This window comes from Falco punctatus (assembly GCF_963210335.1).
Source record: "Falco punctatus genome assembly, chromosome: 8".
NCBI lineage: Eukaryota > Metazoa > Chordata > Aves > Falconiformes > Falconidae > Falco > Falco punctatus.
The window spans coordinates 55,650,167-55,669,296 of record NC_137588.1 but is presented as its reverse complement, the minus strand read 5'-3'; the positions used below and the strand labels follow the sequence as shown (position 1 = coordinate 55,669,296).

Below are 19,130 nucleotides of genomic sequence, written 5' to 3'. Positions count from 1 at the left end.
TTTCCTAACAAACCACATATGACACAGCCAGGACAAGCTCACAGCACACGGAGTGGCCTCTGGGGACCCCGAAAAACCTTTTGCACTTAGGTCCCCACCCTACAAGCACACCAGGGCGGCTGTTTGCAGAGCCATAGCAAATTTCAAACAGCAGAGGTCAGAGATACCACAGTTTGTTCCCTGGCACACACAGCCCCTTCCTCAGCCTGGCCACCCACCTCAGCTCCCGGTGTTTAAAAAATGATGGAGACAAAGGAGTGAGTAAGGGGTTCCCCATCCCCTTCTCCAGGTGCTACAAAACATGTTGTAACAACTGCAAACGGTGTAACCTGAGGAGAGCTGCAGCTGGGCTGGAGATGACATTCTGCCTCCTGTCCCACCTGGAGATGCAGCATTTTACACAGAACGATGGTTTATCAACAGCACTACAGGGCAGGAAGCACCACAGGGAAGGAAGGTCTCATGCCAGGTGGCACAGGGGGTACAGTGACATTGGGGTGCTGTGGTAGCACCTGCTGGTTAAACATCACTTGCTAATTTTATTAATACACTGCTTCCTCCCTCATCTAGGTAATTACCGATGACGTGAAAGCAGACAATGCTGACTTTTGCAATTCTCTGCTAGATGCCTTCCTACGCACCAGACATTGCTGCCTGCAGCACGACCCATGTGCCTGCACTGCTGCCCGGGGCAGGCAGCCACCCCACTGGAAGTCCCACATCACAGGTCCCAACAGTCAGTGTCACCGCTCCTTTGGCTCTGAGGAATTGCCTGTGACAAAACTCACAGGTGGCCCTGGAAAGAGGAGAGGAGCAGATTTTCTCTGAACCACCTCTCATCAGTCAAGCTCACCAGCATCCACTCCTCCTTCGGTGCTACCAGGAAATACCACTAAGCCCTGAAGCAGACTGGCACTATTATGCCTAATGCTTTCTCTGGAATGCATCAAAATTGCTGTACCTGAACAACCTACCAGGACTTTTAACTCAAACATCCCTTTTCCAAAAGTAGTCAGTGCTAAAGGCTTCAGAAAAAGCTGAGGCAGTTTGTAGTATGGTCCCTCCAGCCCCACAGAAACACACGGAGCTGGTGGAGGCTCAACACCAGCAGAAGAGCATCCTGCAGGAGAAGTCCCCATTCCTGCCCATGCAGCTGACATCTGAGATGCAGGAGGTGGGCTTACCAGCTGGTAGGAGTCTGTGTCTTTGCTCTGTGTCTTACGGCCAGGTGCTGGGTTGCAGTTCCGACCACTCTGAGCCACATTACCTTGTGGGCTGGCAGGGAGAGAAAGCAGAGAGGCAGCTCATCACACCACCCCTCCAAAACAGGGGGAGCTTAGTGTGAGCCCACCCTCCTTGCAGACCCCCACAGCTCTCAGGGAGCTGCTTGCACTACAGCATCCACCCACCCACCAGGACAGGAACAAGCAAGAAGCCCCCCAGTCACCTGTTAATGGGGGGACAGGTGACAGTGTGACAAACCTTGCCCTGTGCTCAGCTCAAATGCATCACCACCCCAGGGCTCTGCACCTGTGCCTGTTGGCATCACATAGTAGATAGGGAGATGAGAGGACTGAACCAGCCAAAAGCAAGAAGTCTCACAGCTTCCCAGCAAAGGCTCTGAAAAAGCAGCAGCTGAGTCCTGCTCAGGTCCAGCAGCTATAAAACAAACAGGAGTGTCTAACCTGCACCCAAAACCCACATGGTGCACCAGATACTGCCTCCAAGCCAGCAGGTGAGGATAAGCCAGGGCCAGGCAGACACGTGTGCCTTGCCAGGAGGCAGGATTTGCTGGGCAAAGGTATCCTGAGAGGGATTTTGAGCACAGCAATCGCTGCTGCTTTGTACACAGCAAAGTCGAGACCAAAAAGGAGCAAACGTTGCATGAGCAACATGCCCCGCTCCATGTGTCTCTTCCCCATCACCAGCTTAACCAGTGGGGAGAAGTGCTGTACTGAGCACCAAACACCACAACATTCAATTCTCCATCCCAGTGTCACTTGTGTGCAACTGAACCATTCCTGCTCCGATTAATCTCCTAACCACCTCTAGGAAAAAACATTGGTGGAAGGGTCATAAACCAGTGCCAGGGCTGGTGGGGCGGTCGGGGGACAGTGCCACCCCAGGTGCTGCTGAACTCACCCTCTGCTCGAAGAGAAGGGACGTCTCTCATTCACACCCTGCTGTGACCCTGAACCACCGCAGTTCTTCTGCAAAAGGGGCAGGATCACATTCAACAACCAAACATAGAAACAACTTTTATACAACCCAAGCAGCAGCAATCTAAATCAGCTCCTGTCCTCCCCTCTTCTCCCAGACCCAGAGAATTACAGGGCTGTTCTTAGGGAAGCAGGTTTGATGCTTGCTCCATACACGCTCGTTGGTTTTAATACCCACCAAATGTTATCATCTGAGGGCTTACAGGACTGTGGGGAGTCTGAACCTGCCCCTTACTTCTCATATAGCATCACACCACCAGGAAAATGAAAGGAGATGTTCTGTCAGGTTCAAACGTGCCCACTTTGTACGCTCACACACAGGTCCATCCCACAAATGAGAGAGGTTTTGCAATACAATCTGCTTCCCCCCCATCGTTAACTGACTTCAGCATCCCAAGCACCATGGTCACCCCAGGCTGACCACAAACAGTACCTGGCCATCAGGATCCCACAGACTGTCACCAGCCCCTTTCTCTGAGCTCAGGGCACACTCTGAGCTCCATCTCACCTGATTTGTACCCTTTGAAGCAAGCGGTTTGTTGCGCTGGGCAGTTCCACCAGACTGACCTCCTCTTTGGGCTTCTTTTTTGCTGGAAGAAAGGGAGAGGAGGAAAACAAAGTGCTATGGCAATGCGAGTGCTGCCAGTACTCAGGGCTGCCCTGTAAGCCAGCATCGTGTCGTTAGGCACCACCTCCCCATCCACAGTCCCTGTTCCTGGTGGTCCTGTTCCTAATTCCCACCCCTAAGCCTTCTCCCTTCTCCTCACCATTCCCACTGTACGCTACATCCTGGATCCAGGTGGCTGCTTTCATATCAGGGCTGCTTCTGCATATGCTCTATGGGAGTAGAGAGAGAGCATCTGGAAGGCAAAGTACACGTGTGGGAAACTCCTCAGGAGCTGCCAGCGCCCGACAGTCCCCCAGGAAGGGGGTTGCTCTCTATCAGCCTTGCTTCTCCTCCTCTACTCCACGCTGCTTCTCACCTGCCCCTGGGCCCTTTGCGTTGAAAGGGAAGTGGGAAGAGGGGCAATAGCTGGAGCCCTACTGCCGGAGCATCTCTTGGAGGGCCACTGGGATTCAGGACTCTCCCAGGCATCGCCCAGAGCAGCTTCACAGGCAGAAGCTGCAGTTTTGCAGCTGGAGATTTCCCTCTTTGCTGTTGTTGCTCAAAGGAAGCTGTACTTACAACTTCTCGGCGCACATGAGACATTTGTTGGTGTGCTGCTTGCCAGAGGAATCCCGGACAGGGTCATTCTCCCTCGTGCAGGACAGTCGGCCACCAGCTTCAAACTGGGAGCGATACTCACTGCAGTCGTCCTGTGGAAGGAAAGCAACAGTTATGGCACCCTGTCCTCCTCACCTCGTTGATCTGATTCTTAGAAACTTGGAGTTTCCTGACAGGATCATATTAAACCATCACAAGTGCATCACAGGAGAGCCTGGGTGTGGGAGAGAGAAGAGGGTGTGCAGTTCCAGCCACTTAGTATATAAACAGAGGAGTGAGTCACAAAAATTATGGGTCCTTCTGCCTGCATAGCACGTGCTGGGAGTTTTCTAGCATAGTCCAGCTAATTATTATCCTCCTTGTTGGGCTATCCAAAGCATGCCAATGATGTGACTGATACAGTAATGAAGTCCCTCCCACTTCCTTAATACACAGCTACAGCCTTTTCCCAGATTGTAGCTCAGATAATTTAATTTACAAAACAAGCAGCATCCCCCAAACCAACTACAGTTTGGCACACGTCAATCAAGAAGCAGCAGTTAAAACATAAAAGCACAATACAAACATACTTAATGGTCCACAAGCAGCGGAAGGTTGTTTGCAGAGTGAATGATTAATTTGTTCCCTGTTCAAAATTGCTGTACAGAAACCACGTTAATTTGCCTCTGTTATGTAACATGGATGTAAACATTCAATCCCCCTAATTTCAACTAATTCAGACACTGCAATAGCCAATTCCAAACAGCAAGTAGAGAGGATAAGTAACTGTATCCCACTTACCCTGTATTTTTTACAAATAGGTTTTAACATTTGCAATTTTCTGCCCATTTCACAATAGGGAAGTTTTTGCTAGCTTGCATTAAGGTCCTTAGCAGGTCATTGACCTCATCCTTTGGTTTGTTCAGAAGTTTCCATCACCCCATCCTCTCTGCCAGGGGAGAATTTCCCTAGCATCATGTCCTGCATCCCATCCAGGGCACCTCAGCTTTCCTACTGGACTAACACTAGCAAAACACTCAGAGTACGAAGCCCCATGTTTCCCTAGAGCCAAACTAGCCACGGGTAGGAGATATATGGTCTGGCACAGGATGAGCCTGCACCTGCTGTGACGAAGAGCCACATTGCGTTGCTCCCATCAGAAATAAATGTCACACCCCGCTTCAGAGGAACTCCCCGAAAGCCTCACTGCTTCACCACATCACCAGTGCGTGCTCACACCTCTGTGCAGTTCAGGCAATGTTTTTGTCCCCCAGCAAGCTCTCCCAGCCCCTCTGTGCCTTGTTCCCTGGGACCAGCCCAGCTCAGCACCCTGGTCATCCACCTCCAAGACAGATCTGCTTTTCCCTAATAGCCTCTCTCAAACAGTCTCCCTTTGAACTAGCATTTCTGGAGCTCTGTTAACTTCCCGACCTCTGCTGCAAAAACCTCACTGAGTACATCTAAGACTTGCATTTTCCTTTTTCATGGCCTGTCGTATCCCTGACCCGCTAGTAAATGCAGGGCTTTCTTGTCCTTTGTCACTTCTAACTGACAAGCAGGAATCCTTGTTAATCACTGACTGTGTGATCTTGCACTGTTATTACATTTTATCTTGTTTCTATTACTCCAGGCCTCAGCACTATCCAATTAGTCCTGAGTGATGTGCTGATCCTCCTCTGCTGATAGTGCCTCCCAGCTTTGCCATCAGCAAATTTCACTTATGCTTCCATTTTTTTCTGCCAAAGTTGTTTGGAAAAACAGTGAAACAGGATTATCCCCAAGACTGAGGCTTAAGGGGACCGCAGCAGCCCCTACCATAGCAGAAATTAAAAGGTAAATGTTGGAAAGTGCTTTTTCTCTCCACTTACAGAGCTGCTTCTGCCAGCAAAGCATCAGTGCACAGGGACATGGTGGCTGCAGGGTGGCAGGGCGAAGGTGGCGAACGGCAGCTCTGTGAGAACAAGGTTTCCAACAAAAACTAAAACTGAGCCACTGGCCCATGGAGATAGCACAGAGCTGAGCTCTCCTCACAGAACACAATAATCTCTTGAGCTTTGCAGAGTTCAGATTTAAAGCTTTTAACCCGGATTTTTCTTTTTCATCTAATTAGCACCCACAGCAGCCCTGGTCTCTCCACCAGGTTTCAGGACAGCAGAGCACACCCAGTTTCTTATTAGGATGAGATTTGCCTGTCCCTAGGTCCACAGGTCAGTGGGACAGACCATAACGTTCAGGCACACAGTTGTTCACTTGAGGGATTCAAGAGCATGAAGAAATAATGAGGGAAAGGGAAGTGGATCTCAAAATTAAATCAGTGGAGACAGAGCAACTGAGTAGAATAATGTTGCCCTTTCTCTATCAGGTGAAAATCCAATAAAGTTTTATATTGACCGGCCTAATACTTTAATCTCACCTTATCTTTTCCTTGTCTGTTCTTAGATAACTTCCGCTCATTCTCCCTTTTGCTGGAAGAGAAGCAAGATGAGAAAGTGAATACCACGGTGCTCCAGAGAGCGAGAGGTTTTCCCCCTGCCATCGGCTGCAAGAGGGGTGAGCAATCCCGTCCGCTGGCATCGGCAGCCAGGTCACTCCAGCAGCCACTTTCTCAACAGAAAAGGCGTTTTTTGATGTACTCACAACTTCTCTGCACACATGATGCACTTATTGCTGTGCTGCTTCCCAGAGGAATCCCGGACAGGGTCATTTTCTCTAGTGCAGGATAGTTTCCCTTTCTTGAACAAATCCCGAAACTCACGGCACTCATCCTATGGAAATGCCAAAAGCATGGTTGACATAGATATGCTGAGAGACACACGTCCCACAAATCCACAAAGAACTATTCACCCAATTAATTACATTTCAAACCCTATTTTGTTTCCTTGAGGCGTAACTCAGTGGAAAACCACAGTCTGCCTGATACATTCTCTTAAACTATAGCATGCAACATAAACCAAATAAATCGATATGTTTAGATGAGCAGATTTGTCTTTTGCATCCAGGGCAGCCTTATTTCTATTTCTATTAGATAAGACATGCAACAGCCTGCCCGAAGGATCTAGTCTTTGCTCTAAGTATAAAAGCTATAATTTCTTAGTGAATTTTGAATGAGGAAATAATTCATTTTCCCATCTCTTGTGAGAGAGCACACTACCAAGAATTTGAAAATCCATACACAGTAAAAAGATGAAGCTGGAGGCATTAAAAAAATAAAAATCCTTGCACACCTCACATTTCCAGGTATGCTAGCATAAGAGGTGGGCATTTTTACCTTCCACTTAACACAATGTTAACGCATTAATTGAACCAAAGCACTCTATTTCACAAAAGTATTTTGTAGCAAGACCTGCTTAAGCCTTCAGCCTGGTCTTTACACTCCTCTGAACAGCTTTCCTATAACTTTCAGGGCACACAAGCAGGTTTGCAGCATAATAAACACGTGCTACATGTGAAGTCTTTAGGTTCTTTTATGCAGCACTTCTAAGGTTATCTGTCATGTGATTTGTAATACATTCCCCCCCCCCCCCAGATAGGGAAGTCAAGCTAGAAAATTACTTGCCAAAAGCCAGACAGAAAATATATGGCTGAATAAAGAAATTCAATGTAGGTCTCTTCCTGACACTGTGAAACTGTCCTTCTGCCTTCAGGACCACACAGTGGCAAGTCAGGTGTTTAAAGAAGATCTCCTTTAGCACAGATATACTTTACAAAACCTTTAAATTACCCAGACACACAAGACCTAGAAAGCTACCCTGCTTAACTAGAAAAAGAGAAGAAAAAAAAATAAAAATCAATGCAACCGACACTATCTGATGGAAGCCAATTCGCTCCTATCTAGGATAAAAACCCAAAGCTCAAAAAAACAACTCCCTCCCCATAAAGACCTGCTATCTAGAAAAACAGCTATGGGTAAAAAGAACTAGCCAGGTGCATCAACGAGATAAACAAGGGACAATTAAAGCCAGCCTGCTCCCACACCCTGCCCTAGTCAGCGCTCACATGCACCATCATTGCTATTAATCATTTGTCAGATGCCAAGGGTGCCTTATAAACAGTCAGGTATCCTCCGCAACCTATACTCTGGGTCAGGCACAGACCATATACGCCGTATCGGTAATTGCCGGACAGGGACTAGATTGCCTGGGAGGAGCTGTGAGGAGGAGGAGTGCGGGTTTCTTTTGTGCTCGTGGATGGCACAAAGCCTCACACTCCTTTCGATCCTCCTCCCGAGGCAGAGCACACGTGTCCTGCTCCCACGGCAGGACCGTTCCCCATCAACCAAGCCAGATTCCCACGCCACCAACAAGGAGACACACTCGGCAAATGGGTGTCAGAGGCAGAAGATGCAGTGCCACCGCATCATGCTGCTCCTGGTGCACCAATAAAGCTGGCTTCAGTAGCAACGTTTCACCTCACCTCTCCCAAGGAGTTCACGTTCCTGATCGCCTCTCCACCACTCCCTTTGTTTTTTGAGTCTCTCTCCCTGCAAGAAAGGGAGGCATGAGTGACGGAGCAGCGTGCAATCGTCGGATGTAAAACCAAAATAGCTAGTGATTAAAGGCCAGTCCTGCCAACCCCACCTCCCCGTTGCGCAAGGCAGCGGGACGGACCAGCACTGGGGCTCCAGCTCAGTGGGACATCAGAGGGACCAGACCTCCGCATTGGGGCATTTTGCTATCCTTTCTCTCTGCCTAACATCCAGGTGTTTCCATCTTATTAAACACCATCTACGAAAACAAGAAACTAAATCCATGCCTGTTTTCACCCTGGATTTGTTCCTCACACCCTGTGGTTTCTCTCCCACAAGTGGTGAGCTGGAGAGAGCTACTGAGTTCATAGGTTTCCTGAAGAGCTGCCAGCTGGTCTGGTCTGTGTGTCCCAGGACTATGCTTGTACACCAGAGCCCCCCTCATCACTACAGGAAGATGCAACATGCTGCAGGCTGGCAGGATGGCCACTGGAGCCAGCACGTGGCCAGTACTCACAGCAGCCTTTGGCACATCAGGCACTTGTTGAGGTCTGCTTTGCCATCTGGGCTGCTGACCGGCTCCTTGTTGGTGGGACAGGAGAACTTCCCGCTGCGCAGAAGTGACCAAATTTTCATGCACTCATTCTGAAAAGCAGAGGAGAACAGTCATGGGAAGCTCCCTCAGAGGTCATTGAGATCCTGAGAATAGTTAATTCACATTTAAGCTTTTTTGGGTGGGCTACGAGCTCTCAATAGCAAATTTGTTCACACCAGGCCTGGAGCTACCACCCCCCTCATCCCCATCCCTTGCCACACACCACGCGTGGTGCAGGCTGCACCCAGAGTCCCGCTCGCAGCTCCCGAGGCAGAAAAGATAACGAGAAAGTTCAAAACCCGTTGCGAGGGCCATTATTCACAGGAAAAGGAATACATATTTAATTTGCATACAGCTGCAAATTGCTACCCGCTGCAGGGGAGGACTCCATGTCATAAAGTTAGTCAAGAGCTGAAAATACAGCCATAGAAGTGCCAGTGGGATGCAAGCGTAATGAATCGACAAGAGTGACTGAAGAGCGATTCAGGTGCAAGACAGAAGCCCAAAAAAGATCAACCCTCTGAGGAAGCAGCGCAGTAATACTGTGTAATGCTGCAGCAACCAGCTGCCCCTTCTGCTGGGTGGCTGAAACGCAGACTTGGGAGAATCAATGAACCATTTATTTTTGGCTACTATGTTTTCCAAATGGGTTTTTACTAAGGAGAGACAAGCGTGTTTGATTAAAACATGAACAGAGCTGGTTTCTCAGTCACTGAATCAAATAATTTTCTGAGACACAAAGGACTCGTTTTAATTCTTTTCATTATCAAACTCGGGAATTATCAGAAGCAGGGGTTTCTGCTGGATCAGAAGCACAATCCTGAAATATCATTAGAAATATAATTCATGCCATTTCTGACTTCAGCTCATGAGATTTCCAGCCCAGAGCTGTTCAGATATGTGCTCAGCACGGTGCACCAAACACGCACTGTCAGCTAGAGCCGTCGCTGTATTACAAAAGTATTGTCTTTAAACATGGAGAAATTAACTGCTTATTCCACCGCTGAAAAAGCATTATGATAGCCAAGTATAGTCCATCTAAACGACTTTGCTCAGAGCATGCATTAAGCAGTGCAGTTGGCACAACAAAAGGAGAAACAGAATAGAAAAGGTTGGACTCGCCTTAATCGATGCTTGGCTGGCAGCGTCTGTGACAGAAAAATCAACAATGAAACCATACAAAATCTTTGAAGGGAAATTTTAAATCAAAAGCATTTAATCAAAATACTTGATGCCATTTCCTAATCCACCCAAATACCTCTAGATAAAAGCTACTCCAATGCGCTATTGTACACCGACAGAAAGGACTGGGCATTAGAGATTTTCTGGAACATTGCACTTTTTGTCATTCAAATGCAAAAGCACATCTATTTTTTACATCTTTGTGCCCTCCTTTACTGTGTTACTTTTCACAGGCTTAAAACCCAAGCTCCACGGATGGTTCATTAACTGTTTCTCTATTATTTTACCCTACTGCCTTAGTAGTTGCATCAAACCTTACGCAAATATTTTTGGCTTTCCTTCATCTTCACTTACAACTGGGGTACCAGAGCTAGGCCATATCACTGTTTGTCCAAAACTACAAATTCCTTTTCAAGGCCCATTCCATTCCATTTGTGGTACTGCACATAAATTACCAAATTAATAATGAGTCAGCAGGCGGGTAGCTGATAGGAGTTTGTTTCTACTAAGCCACTTAGAGCTGGTATAGTAAGTTTCATCCTTTTCTCTTGCATCAACAGTAGCATCACAGGGAACCATCAAGAAATTCTCCATTAGCTCTTTTTCAATAGAAATAGGCAGTAAAGTGAAAGCCCATTGCATCAGGCCTATACTCCTGCTGAAGCCTCTCTGCTGCAGCCATAGGAAACGCATTCCTCAGCAAGTGGTGACAAGAAATTCTTATTTTTCTGAATTCACCAAAAACTGTATTACACTTTTGTTCAAAGTCAAGCTTTTTATACAAAAATTTAGTCCGATTAGAAATTTGTATTCCTCCACTTAAACGACAGGGATTGTGGTTATTCCATTTGTTCTTAAACCGTTAGCTCTACTAAAAATAGACACTTTCACCTATCTGTAGAACTTTACCATTTTCACATGCAAGAGAAAAGGCCATTACCAAGAACGTGCTGTATCAAACAAATACAAGTAGTACAGTAAAAAAAAAAATTATGGTCTGGTTATGCCACTAGGCTTTTTAAAGAACAAGGGCTCTCTAATAGTCTGTTTCACCATCTTTACGGGAGGTCCCAGGCTGTATCCTGTGTCAGTCCCAGATTTCGACATGGAGAACATCAGAAGTTACTAACCTGAGAAGAAGCAGAAAAATGCCAGAGCAAGGACCACCGAAGCACCTTCTATTTTCATGGTGAGGGTGGCAGCTGTTTGCCTACGTTGACTCTATTGGTGCATTGCTCAATGAAACCCAAAGAAAGGGCTCAGGTCAGATCACATATATATAGATGACCAGATTCTCCGCCTTCATTATGACATAATCATCCCAAGAACCATCATTAGCTGCAAAAACCAGTTTGATGACAGTAGCTCTAAGTTCTAATGATCCCATTAACACAATTAATTTCCATAAGGATGGGACACAGTTGAGTCACTCCCTGCGTTTTGTCAAGGTAAGAGAATTAGAGATATCATTTCAGCCTCCCCACACAGCCAGAGGAGTTCTTGCCATCTTCAGGGCTGTTTGTAAAACAGAGGTACGCCAGCTGGCACACCACTAATACCCTTTCATATCTCAAAAAAATAGCTGAAAGTGTTATTAAAATAACTTGCCTCCAGCCGAGACGACAGGAGGTCCAGGTCACTCAAGACCTCTGGAAGTCCATCTGCTTTTATTAAAGCACCTCAGTATGAACCTAAGTGGTAAGCGTTCAGGCAAGGTTGAAAAACATCAAGCTGGAGGCCTCGTTAAAATTCTTTGAGTTCAATGCTACAGTTCAAATAGCAGCTGTGCTAATTATAAAATTATACTGCCAAATCCTCATCCCTCCCCTGTCTCACCGTTGTCTTCAGAAGACATTCCAGTGTTATTGGAAAAAAACTTTTCTCAGCCCACACAGGACCTGGCAGACCATATAGACACTGCTCTTTGAGCAGGTCACCGCTCACGACACGTGTTGTTAATGATGCTAAAGGGTCTAGCAAAGTAGCCCTGCTCAGGTGTCCCCCAAAGAAAAAGATTTTATAAAAAAAAAAAAAAAAAGGTTGTCATCTGTGCAGAGTTTCTCAGGAGACTCAAGAGAGGAAAATAAAGATGACATCAAAGTGTTGGAATGTAATTTATGTGGGAAGAAGCTGTGTGCATTGTTCTCCAGTGAAGAGAGGAGAATTTGGAGAGGAAAGTCATTTGCAAGGTTTGAAACAGGTGAATAAATGAGTAAAGCAGATCAGAGCAGAGGGGCTGGAGCACACACAAGCAGGCTGCAGCTGTCCAGAGGGGCAGGTCAGCACCATCTGAGGAAGAAAACATACTTTTGTGTGACTTATGTATTTGGCCAGACAGGCCAACACAGCTCGGTATAAATCCTTGTGATAAACTGCCGCCACACACTTCTCAGACCAGAACAGTTGTTAGTGTTTACGACAGGAGCCAAAGCCAAGTCCTGGTTTAGCGCGTGGTCATCCCTAACGCTCCTTTTCATCTCAAAATAAAATTGTGTGCAGGTTCACAGCAGAGTTTGGAACAGAGAAGTAAAGTGCCTGAGGTCGTACAGATGGTTAGCGGCAGACCTGAAGAGCTGTGTGTTGCCATGAATCCTGAGATAATTTCTGTATGTGTATTTGGGTATGGAATTAGCGGGGAGGCCAACAGGGAGAGAACGAACCTGATATAGCACGTCTCAGTCAATCCTAGGGAGAGGCTGGAAAAGATCTGGAATGGGAAAAGCAAGAAAAAGCTTATGGTAGTTTAAAAGTGGATAGAACTGTGAATCCATTTGAAGGACAAAACCAAAGTATGTTCTTTGCTACTGAGGGGTCTTCCCATGAGTCAGCCACGAGGTAGTAGGGTTTGAGGGGGGGAGATGCACTTTTAAACAGGTTTTGGTTTTAAAATTTTCTTTTCCCAAAAAAGCTCTATTCCTATAGAAAAGTGAAACAATTCCCCGATCCTAGACAACTGGCTAACCTCCCCATTCCTGAAGGAACTACAGTGGGTATCAGCCCTGGCCAGACTGGCCAGGTGAGAGCAGATCCCAGCCTGGAAGTGGAGACAACCAAAGAGGAGAGACCGACCCGTGTCCCAACCGCAGACAGGCTCTGTCACCACCACATCTCCCTCCCATCATCCCACCACTGCAGCACTCTCTTTACCAGTTATGCCCACACCAACCTGTGGGAAAAGGTCAGAATGGCCCAAACACACCTTGATACCAAAGCCGTATTCAGTAACAAGAAAAAAAAACAAAACAAAGAAAAATAATTTAGGATTTCCCTCCCAATTCTTACTGCTTAACTACAACCTCCTAAAAAAAAAACACCCCACACCAATGGTATGAAACTTGATGTCAGGGGAAGGGGAAAACCCTGCAAAGCCATGTGGTTTGAAGGATTTGCTCCTGTGCGCTTGAGTTACACAAACCTGAGCAGAATAATGACAGATGACAGCAAAAGTGTATTAAACATAAACCTTGCCTGACTCACTTGATTGCCTTTATTGATGGATGTACACGATATTGATGGATTTACACAATAAAGTCTCAATCCTGCACTGGAATCCAGACAGCCCATTAATTTCCATAGGAGTTTGTATTGCAGGATCAGATATGTAGGAGAGATGATCCTGATGCTTTAGCAACAGGTTTGGTACAGTACCTTGCTAATCTTAATTTTAAAATGATGCCAAACAGCTGAAAAGCAATATGCCACTGAGAAAAGCAGCTGAAAGCAAGAAGAGATATCACAGTTAAAGGCTCAGTTAAAGTTTTGAAAAAGTAAACAGCATATAATGATGTTATACCTGGTAGGACAGCTCTCACTGGGTCCATTTTCCACAACATTCTGCTAGAAAAAACAGGAAACAGGATAAAAGCAATCATGGAGGAGCAACTAGGAAAATGCAGGGGGGAAATGGGAGCATAGCATGAAATCTAGGCAAACTCCAGTCAGGTGGAAACACAAGAGGCTGTGAGGAGTCCTAGGTACAAAGTCCTACAACCACCAAGCTGGGCCAGCCCCATGGTAGGCAGTGCAGAGCCACAGGGGACATTTGCCTCTTCCCTCTTCAAGGTCCCAAGGAGAATGGGGAAGGGAGTCCAACAAACAGCTGAATGACTCACACCCCAATTAGCGATGAACATACTTACACTCCCTTTCCCATGATAATTCTCCAACTTTCTGGTGTTCCCACATTTCACTCCTTCAGAGGCTATGCCTGCATAGGAATCTATCTATAGATACATAAAAATGAGATTCCTTGTCCACTCAGAAAATCATTTTTCCTTCCTCTAGTGACATGGCACTGTTCCACAGGTGGGATCACCTCCTTTTAATGTGTTTATCATTAGGGATGGTTTTGTCAAGGAAAAGTCTCCTTTGACAAGAATAGGCAGTGTAAGTGGTTGGGGTTTTGGCGGGGGGGGGGTGGGGGTGGGGGTGTGTGTGTGTGATTGACTGAGTGTTTGTTTTTTTTAAAGCCATCCCTGCTTTGGTAGCTCTTTGTTGTTTAAATGCCAGTCTCCAGCCCAAGCAGCTCTGTGGTTGCCCTCAATGCCTGAGAGCATGAGCTGTGGCAAGCTCCACGTGGAGACACGGAGCTCCATTCTTACCCCAGAGCAAGGCAGTGTTTTGGGTCCGTTTCCACAGCCACCACAGCGGGACCAAGTGAGCCCCGATAAGGATTTGCAGCCCCCATTTCTCCTATTTTGGCACTGCTGCCAGGGGCAGTCCCCTTCACGACACCGTTTCCCTTTTTTATTTTTCCCACTGGAAAACTCACATCTCTACAATCAGTGCTATGGCTTTGGTATCGTCAACATGGTTCTCAACAAGGAACAGGCTGCTTTACCCAACGTCGCTCCTGATTCCTTAGGCCAGACTGGAGAACCAACACGTTCTTGTATTTGTGCTGCCAGCACTGCTCGCTCTTCTTCCTGAGAGCCAGCCAGGCTCATACCGCCCCAACCTTCACAGCCTCACAGGACCCAGCATATGCTCTCCCGGCCGTTTGTGCTCTGCCACCTCTCCAGGTGCCCTGTTCACACCAGCACAGCAGCCCTCGAGACTAGGTCCCATCCCCTGCTCTCCTCTTCCAGAGGAGTAAACACCTTCATAGCCAGTGGATAACAACATTAGCAGGAAAATTAGATGACACATATTTCTAATAAAACTACAGACACACCTGTATTCCCACAGTAGCTGTCCTTTTCTGTCCTGACTGACACTTACCTCCCCACCATCTCTCCTCCCACTCAGAGGAACCCCATCAGCACCCTGCTTAACACTTTAATTCTCTGAAATATTCAAACTCCTCTTTTCCAGCTGATCACTACACCCCTCCCATAACTGAGAGATTCTCAGGGCTAAAAAAGCAGCACAGTTGTTTGGCATATCTAACAAAGGAAACCCAGGGCAGATGGTATTTTGCTTCATACCCAAAGCAGAGCGCAGAGCTCTCAACTTCAGCAGTGTTTCATGAGTTACACCTCCGAAGTGAGACATTTCAAAATGCAGGGACTTCAAAGACACTTACCCATTTTTAATCAGTCTCAGTATTATTAACACTTCAGGTTCAGAGCAAGCAGCCCCTTGCAGCTCACTTTGGGCTCATGCGCAGCTGTCAAATAAGAAATATCAAGGGAAGATTATCGTGTTGCCACATTAACATTGCAAGGGCTGCATCTGCGTTAAGTGTTGCCTACAGAGGTCTGTTCTGCACATCTTGCCTAGTGCCTTGGAAAAGGACTCATCTCTGCTGGCAACCACCACATCCAGATGTCTTCCCACCCTGCAGAGACACCCAACCACGTACCCACCCTGGGCTAGACTCTGCTGCAAGGCCAGCTACAAGTCTCACCCACCTCCTAAGCACAGCTTGGGAGGAACCTCACCTGCACACATCCCCTGCAAGAACAAGGTTTAGGACACTGAACAAAGCTCTTCTGTTTGCACCCTCTTCTGTGACCAAAACCCAGTTGCTGGTCAGCCAACAAACCAGTTAGCCCCAAGCTAACGGAAATGAGTTTGAGTTTCTGGACTGCAATAGTCACGCACCTGAGAGCTCCCCTGTTCATACCTACTGCTGCTGCAGCTCTCAGGTGAGTGCTGCCCAGATCTCCAGGGAAACAAGACTTGGTCATCCTGAAATCCCATCATCACTGCAGGTACCCAAGGTTTCACCACAGTCCTTCCCCTCCAGTCAGAGCAACCTTCCTGAGCCCAAAGCAGAGCTCCACCAGTCTGACCCAATGAAAAATCCTGCCCAAGAGGCTGCTCTCTTCCCACCTGTGGAGTTAGGTATGCAACACAGCCCAGCAGCTGACTCTTCACGCCACCTGGCTGCATCACTGCAAATGCAGCAGCAGTGTGTTAACTCTCAGCATCCTGGTGCGTTATTCCCTCTCCCTGGCAGCTCACCAAGGAGGTGAACTGCTACAGGCCAGGAGAAGAACGACAGGAATTTCCTGATTTCATCCACCTCTGAGAATCAGGTGCACAGCAAGTCCTGTGCGTCCTAGAGCACACAGAGCCTCAGCAAAAAGCATTTCAGCAACATGTCCAGTACATGGCAACAAGACTTCACTGAAAAATAAAACACTTGGAAAAAATAAAAACCTGTGCCGAGTGCACTTAGTGCACCAAAGGAAAGAACATGGATAAACTTAACTTGGATCAGTCACCTTGCAAATCTCCACACCCTGAGAGCATCTAACAACTTCCCTCAGATCCAGCATCTACTGCATCCTTCTCTGGACCCAGTGTCACATGGGTGATGCACTGCCCTGCCACCAAGTTTCTTTTCCTGCCCAAATCCATTCTTTAGCTCTGATCTAAACATCACAAAAAGTATCTTGGGTTATGAACTGTCTCACATGACATCTGTACATCCTCCAGCGCAGAAAGGTCCTGCGTCTTCTTGTCACATCTGTAATGCAATGACAGCAGTTTCCAGCACCCTGTGCTTGAACCAGAGCATGGGACTCACCTTTGCAACCCTTCCTAGGCCATGAGCCACCATGACATGTGGCTGACTGTCCTGGACAGGCCCTTTGCCACTGCTGACTTAGCTTGACAGTGCCAGGGAGGAGGGGGAAATTAATCAGGAAGTGAGCAACAGCAAGAGGTGTATGTCCAAAAGGCAGGGATGAGACCAGCTTTGGGAGATCACAATAACAGCATACAACACATGCCATCTTCAAAGGATTAATGAAACTCTACAGGGTTCCCCTGTCATTATTTGCATTTCACAAATGGATACATTAAGATGCTGAAGGCCACATTACCCTCTGGGTCACACCTATTTCAGTCTATTCATCCCTGGTCTCAATATTGGAACTCATCCCTGTGGTGCGAGACATCCTCCCACAAGTCAAAACAACACTGCTATCCCTCAGGCAGGCCTGGTACAGGAATCAATAGTATCCTCTATGGTCTGATTTGCAAAGCACACCAAACTGGCTGGTCCTATTGATCTCTCCTGGCCTTGAAAACTGATCAGCTCATCAATTCTTCTTCCCTTCCATCAGGCTGAAGGGTACAATACAAGCAGCTTACTGCTGGGTTAGATTTCTTTAATATATACTTACCTTTTTCTAGATGTGAAATGTAACACAGAGGAATCCAGGGGAGAGATCCAAGTGTCTAACACACCACCCAGTCTCATTCCACTCACCAGTCTCAGTCTGGCCATGGAAAGGTCCCACCTTCCAGCCAGGAGCCTCCCCGCAGCTTAACGACATTTGTTCACAGAAGAATGAAGCTGCCCTGGGAAACTGCACTCGCTGGGAGAGCAAAGCTGCTCCCCAAGCCATAACCAATGCCATGTGGGGTTGGAAATGCTGGAACCAGCCTCTGCATTCAGAGGGAGATCCAGCATCGAAGAAATGAGCTCTCCCTGCCGGCTCTGAGGAAGCAGCCTGCCATTCCTACTGTCAACGCTTTCCAGGGCAGTATTAGCTCGTTGAAAACTGTTAGGCTGGAGACTGAGGGAGCTGGGGTTTGATCTACAAGGCCTCAGCAAGTAACATCTGCACAGTGAAAGGATTTTCCATGGCAAAGCACCACCACGTCCCATGGAGCTGCAAAGGACTTGCAGCCTCAGGAGGCCACCATGATTTGCGCTTTGATGGACCTTACCAGAGCTAGCCGATTTCACTGCCATTAACAGTATTTGTAGCTTAGATAAGGGTAATCAATAGCTCATCATTTAGGGCGTAAACTGATCGCCCGCAGGGGTTAGAAAGGAATTCCACTTCATGTGCAGCGTTGCACAACCGCCTGGATTCACTGTGGGTATTTTCCAGCCTCTGCTGAGCACCAGCCATGGGCCACAGCGAGAGGCAAAGCGTGGCACACGGACTGAAAAGCCGGAGTCATCATGTGAAAGAAACATAGCCCCATTGTCTGGGAACAAAGCAGAAATTTTTTCTGACTCTGGCTTCAACTTGTGTATGGAAACGAGAGACAATGACTGTCACTGGGCTACTGAAACAGCAGAATTTCAACAGGGGAAGAAAAATCTGTCCTGTGATGATTTTCCTGTGGACAGCCAGAAGGAGTGCCTGGAGAGCCCATGGCCACAGTGCACTAAGGATTACACAGCACAAAATGACCCGCTTGGGTAACACTGCCCCATCCCGCACTGCCAGCTGGACCCTGCAAGCGCCGCTCCAACGAGGGGTACCACAACCTGCCCCACAGTGAGGGCTGAGCCCTTCGTGTCACCCAGCCACCCTCAACACCCGCCATCCCCACCTGAACAACAAGGGACAGGAACATAGTGTTTTTCCCCTCTGCAAAATTATTATTTATGTTTTATCGGTCGCAAAGGCTCTATAGTGTCGGAATTGGCCGCAGGGTGTGGTGGCCTAAGTGCCAGTGACAGCAGGAGGCCAAAAACATGCCCCATGTGGGTGTTGGTTGCTCTTGTAGTATCACCCCGCCCCTCTCTGCTAATTGCACTGTGAAACTCTGATCTCTACCCTATCCCACAGCCAGCCTGATGGCAGGTACCTTTAGGCATGCATGCGATCCCTCAAGGCACCAGCCATTCCTCTGGAGGAACCTATGGGAAGACCGGAGCCCAGATTTCTCGGTTTAAATTCTACAGGGCACAGAATAAGGCATTTCTGTGCATGTATCTGAAAGAAGACCACAGGGTTGTCACTAGAGGCATCTGCTGCCATGGATTAGGACTAGAACTGCAAGTGACTGGGACTAGTTGCCGAAGAAAACTATCAGCTTTTCACTAAAAAATAATAAAAAATAAATAAGTAACTACAAATGAAAGCAGAATATGTTTGCGTAAGAGCTATGGATTTTCCATAACCTTCTGTTTCTCCTTCCACATGCCCCAAATTTAGGGATCAGCATACAACTGACAAATATTTGCATTTGGCCAACCCGCCCAATTTTTTAATTGAAAGCTATGGAACATCTTCAAGGCACCTGTAGCTATTACTTTCCAGCCACTGT

At 47.3% G+C, this 19,130-nt stretch overlaps 1 protein-coding gene across 1 annotated transcript in view; it reads right to left on the bottom strand.

Moving 5' to 3' along the window:
- The window catches only part of LOC308068364 (serine protease inhibitor Kazal-type 5-like), an 81,566-nt gene that overhangs the window by 4,723 nt on the left and 57,713 nt on the right, over nucleotides 1-19,130 (bottom strand). Inside the window, exons 2-9 of the mRNA XM_080398813.1 lie at nucleotides 8,406-15,273; nucleotides 7,837-7,903; nucleotides 6,061-6,188; nucleotides 5,837-5,888; nucleotides 3,406-3,536; nucleotides 2,728-2,809; nucleotides 2,143-2,210; nucleotides 1,185-1,275 (exon numbers count right to left, since the gene is read on the bottom strand). Of these exons, the coding sequence (XP_080254939.1) occupies nucleotides 1,185-1,275; nucleotides 2,143-2,210; nucleotides 2,728-2,809; nucleotides 3,406-3,536; nucleotides 5,837-5,888; nucleotides 6,061-6,188; nucleotides 7,837-7,903; nucleotides 8,406-8,524 (738 nt within the window). The 5' untranslated portion in view covers nucleotides 8,525-15,273. The remainder of the gene's footprint in view (nucleotides 1-1,184; nucleotides 1,276-2,142; nucleotides 2,211-2,727; nucleotides 2,810-3,405; nucleotides 3,537-5,836; nucleotides 5,889-6,060; nucleotides 6,189-7,836; nucleotides 7,904-8,405; nucleotides 15,274-19,130) is intronic.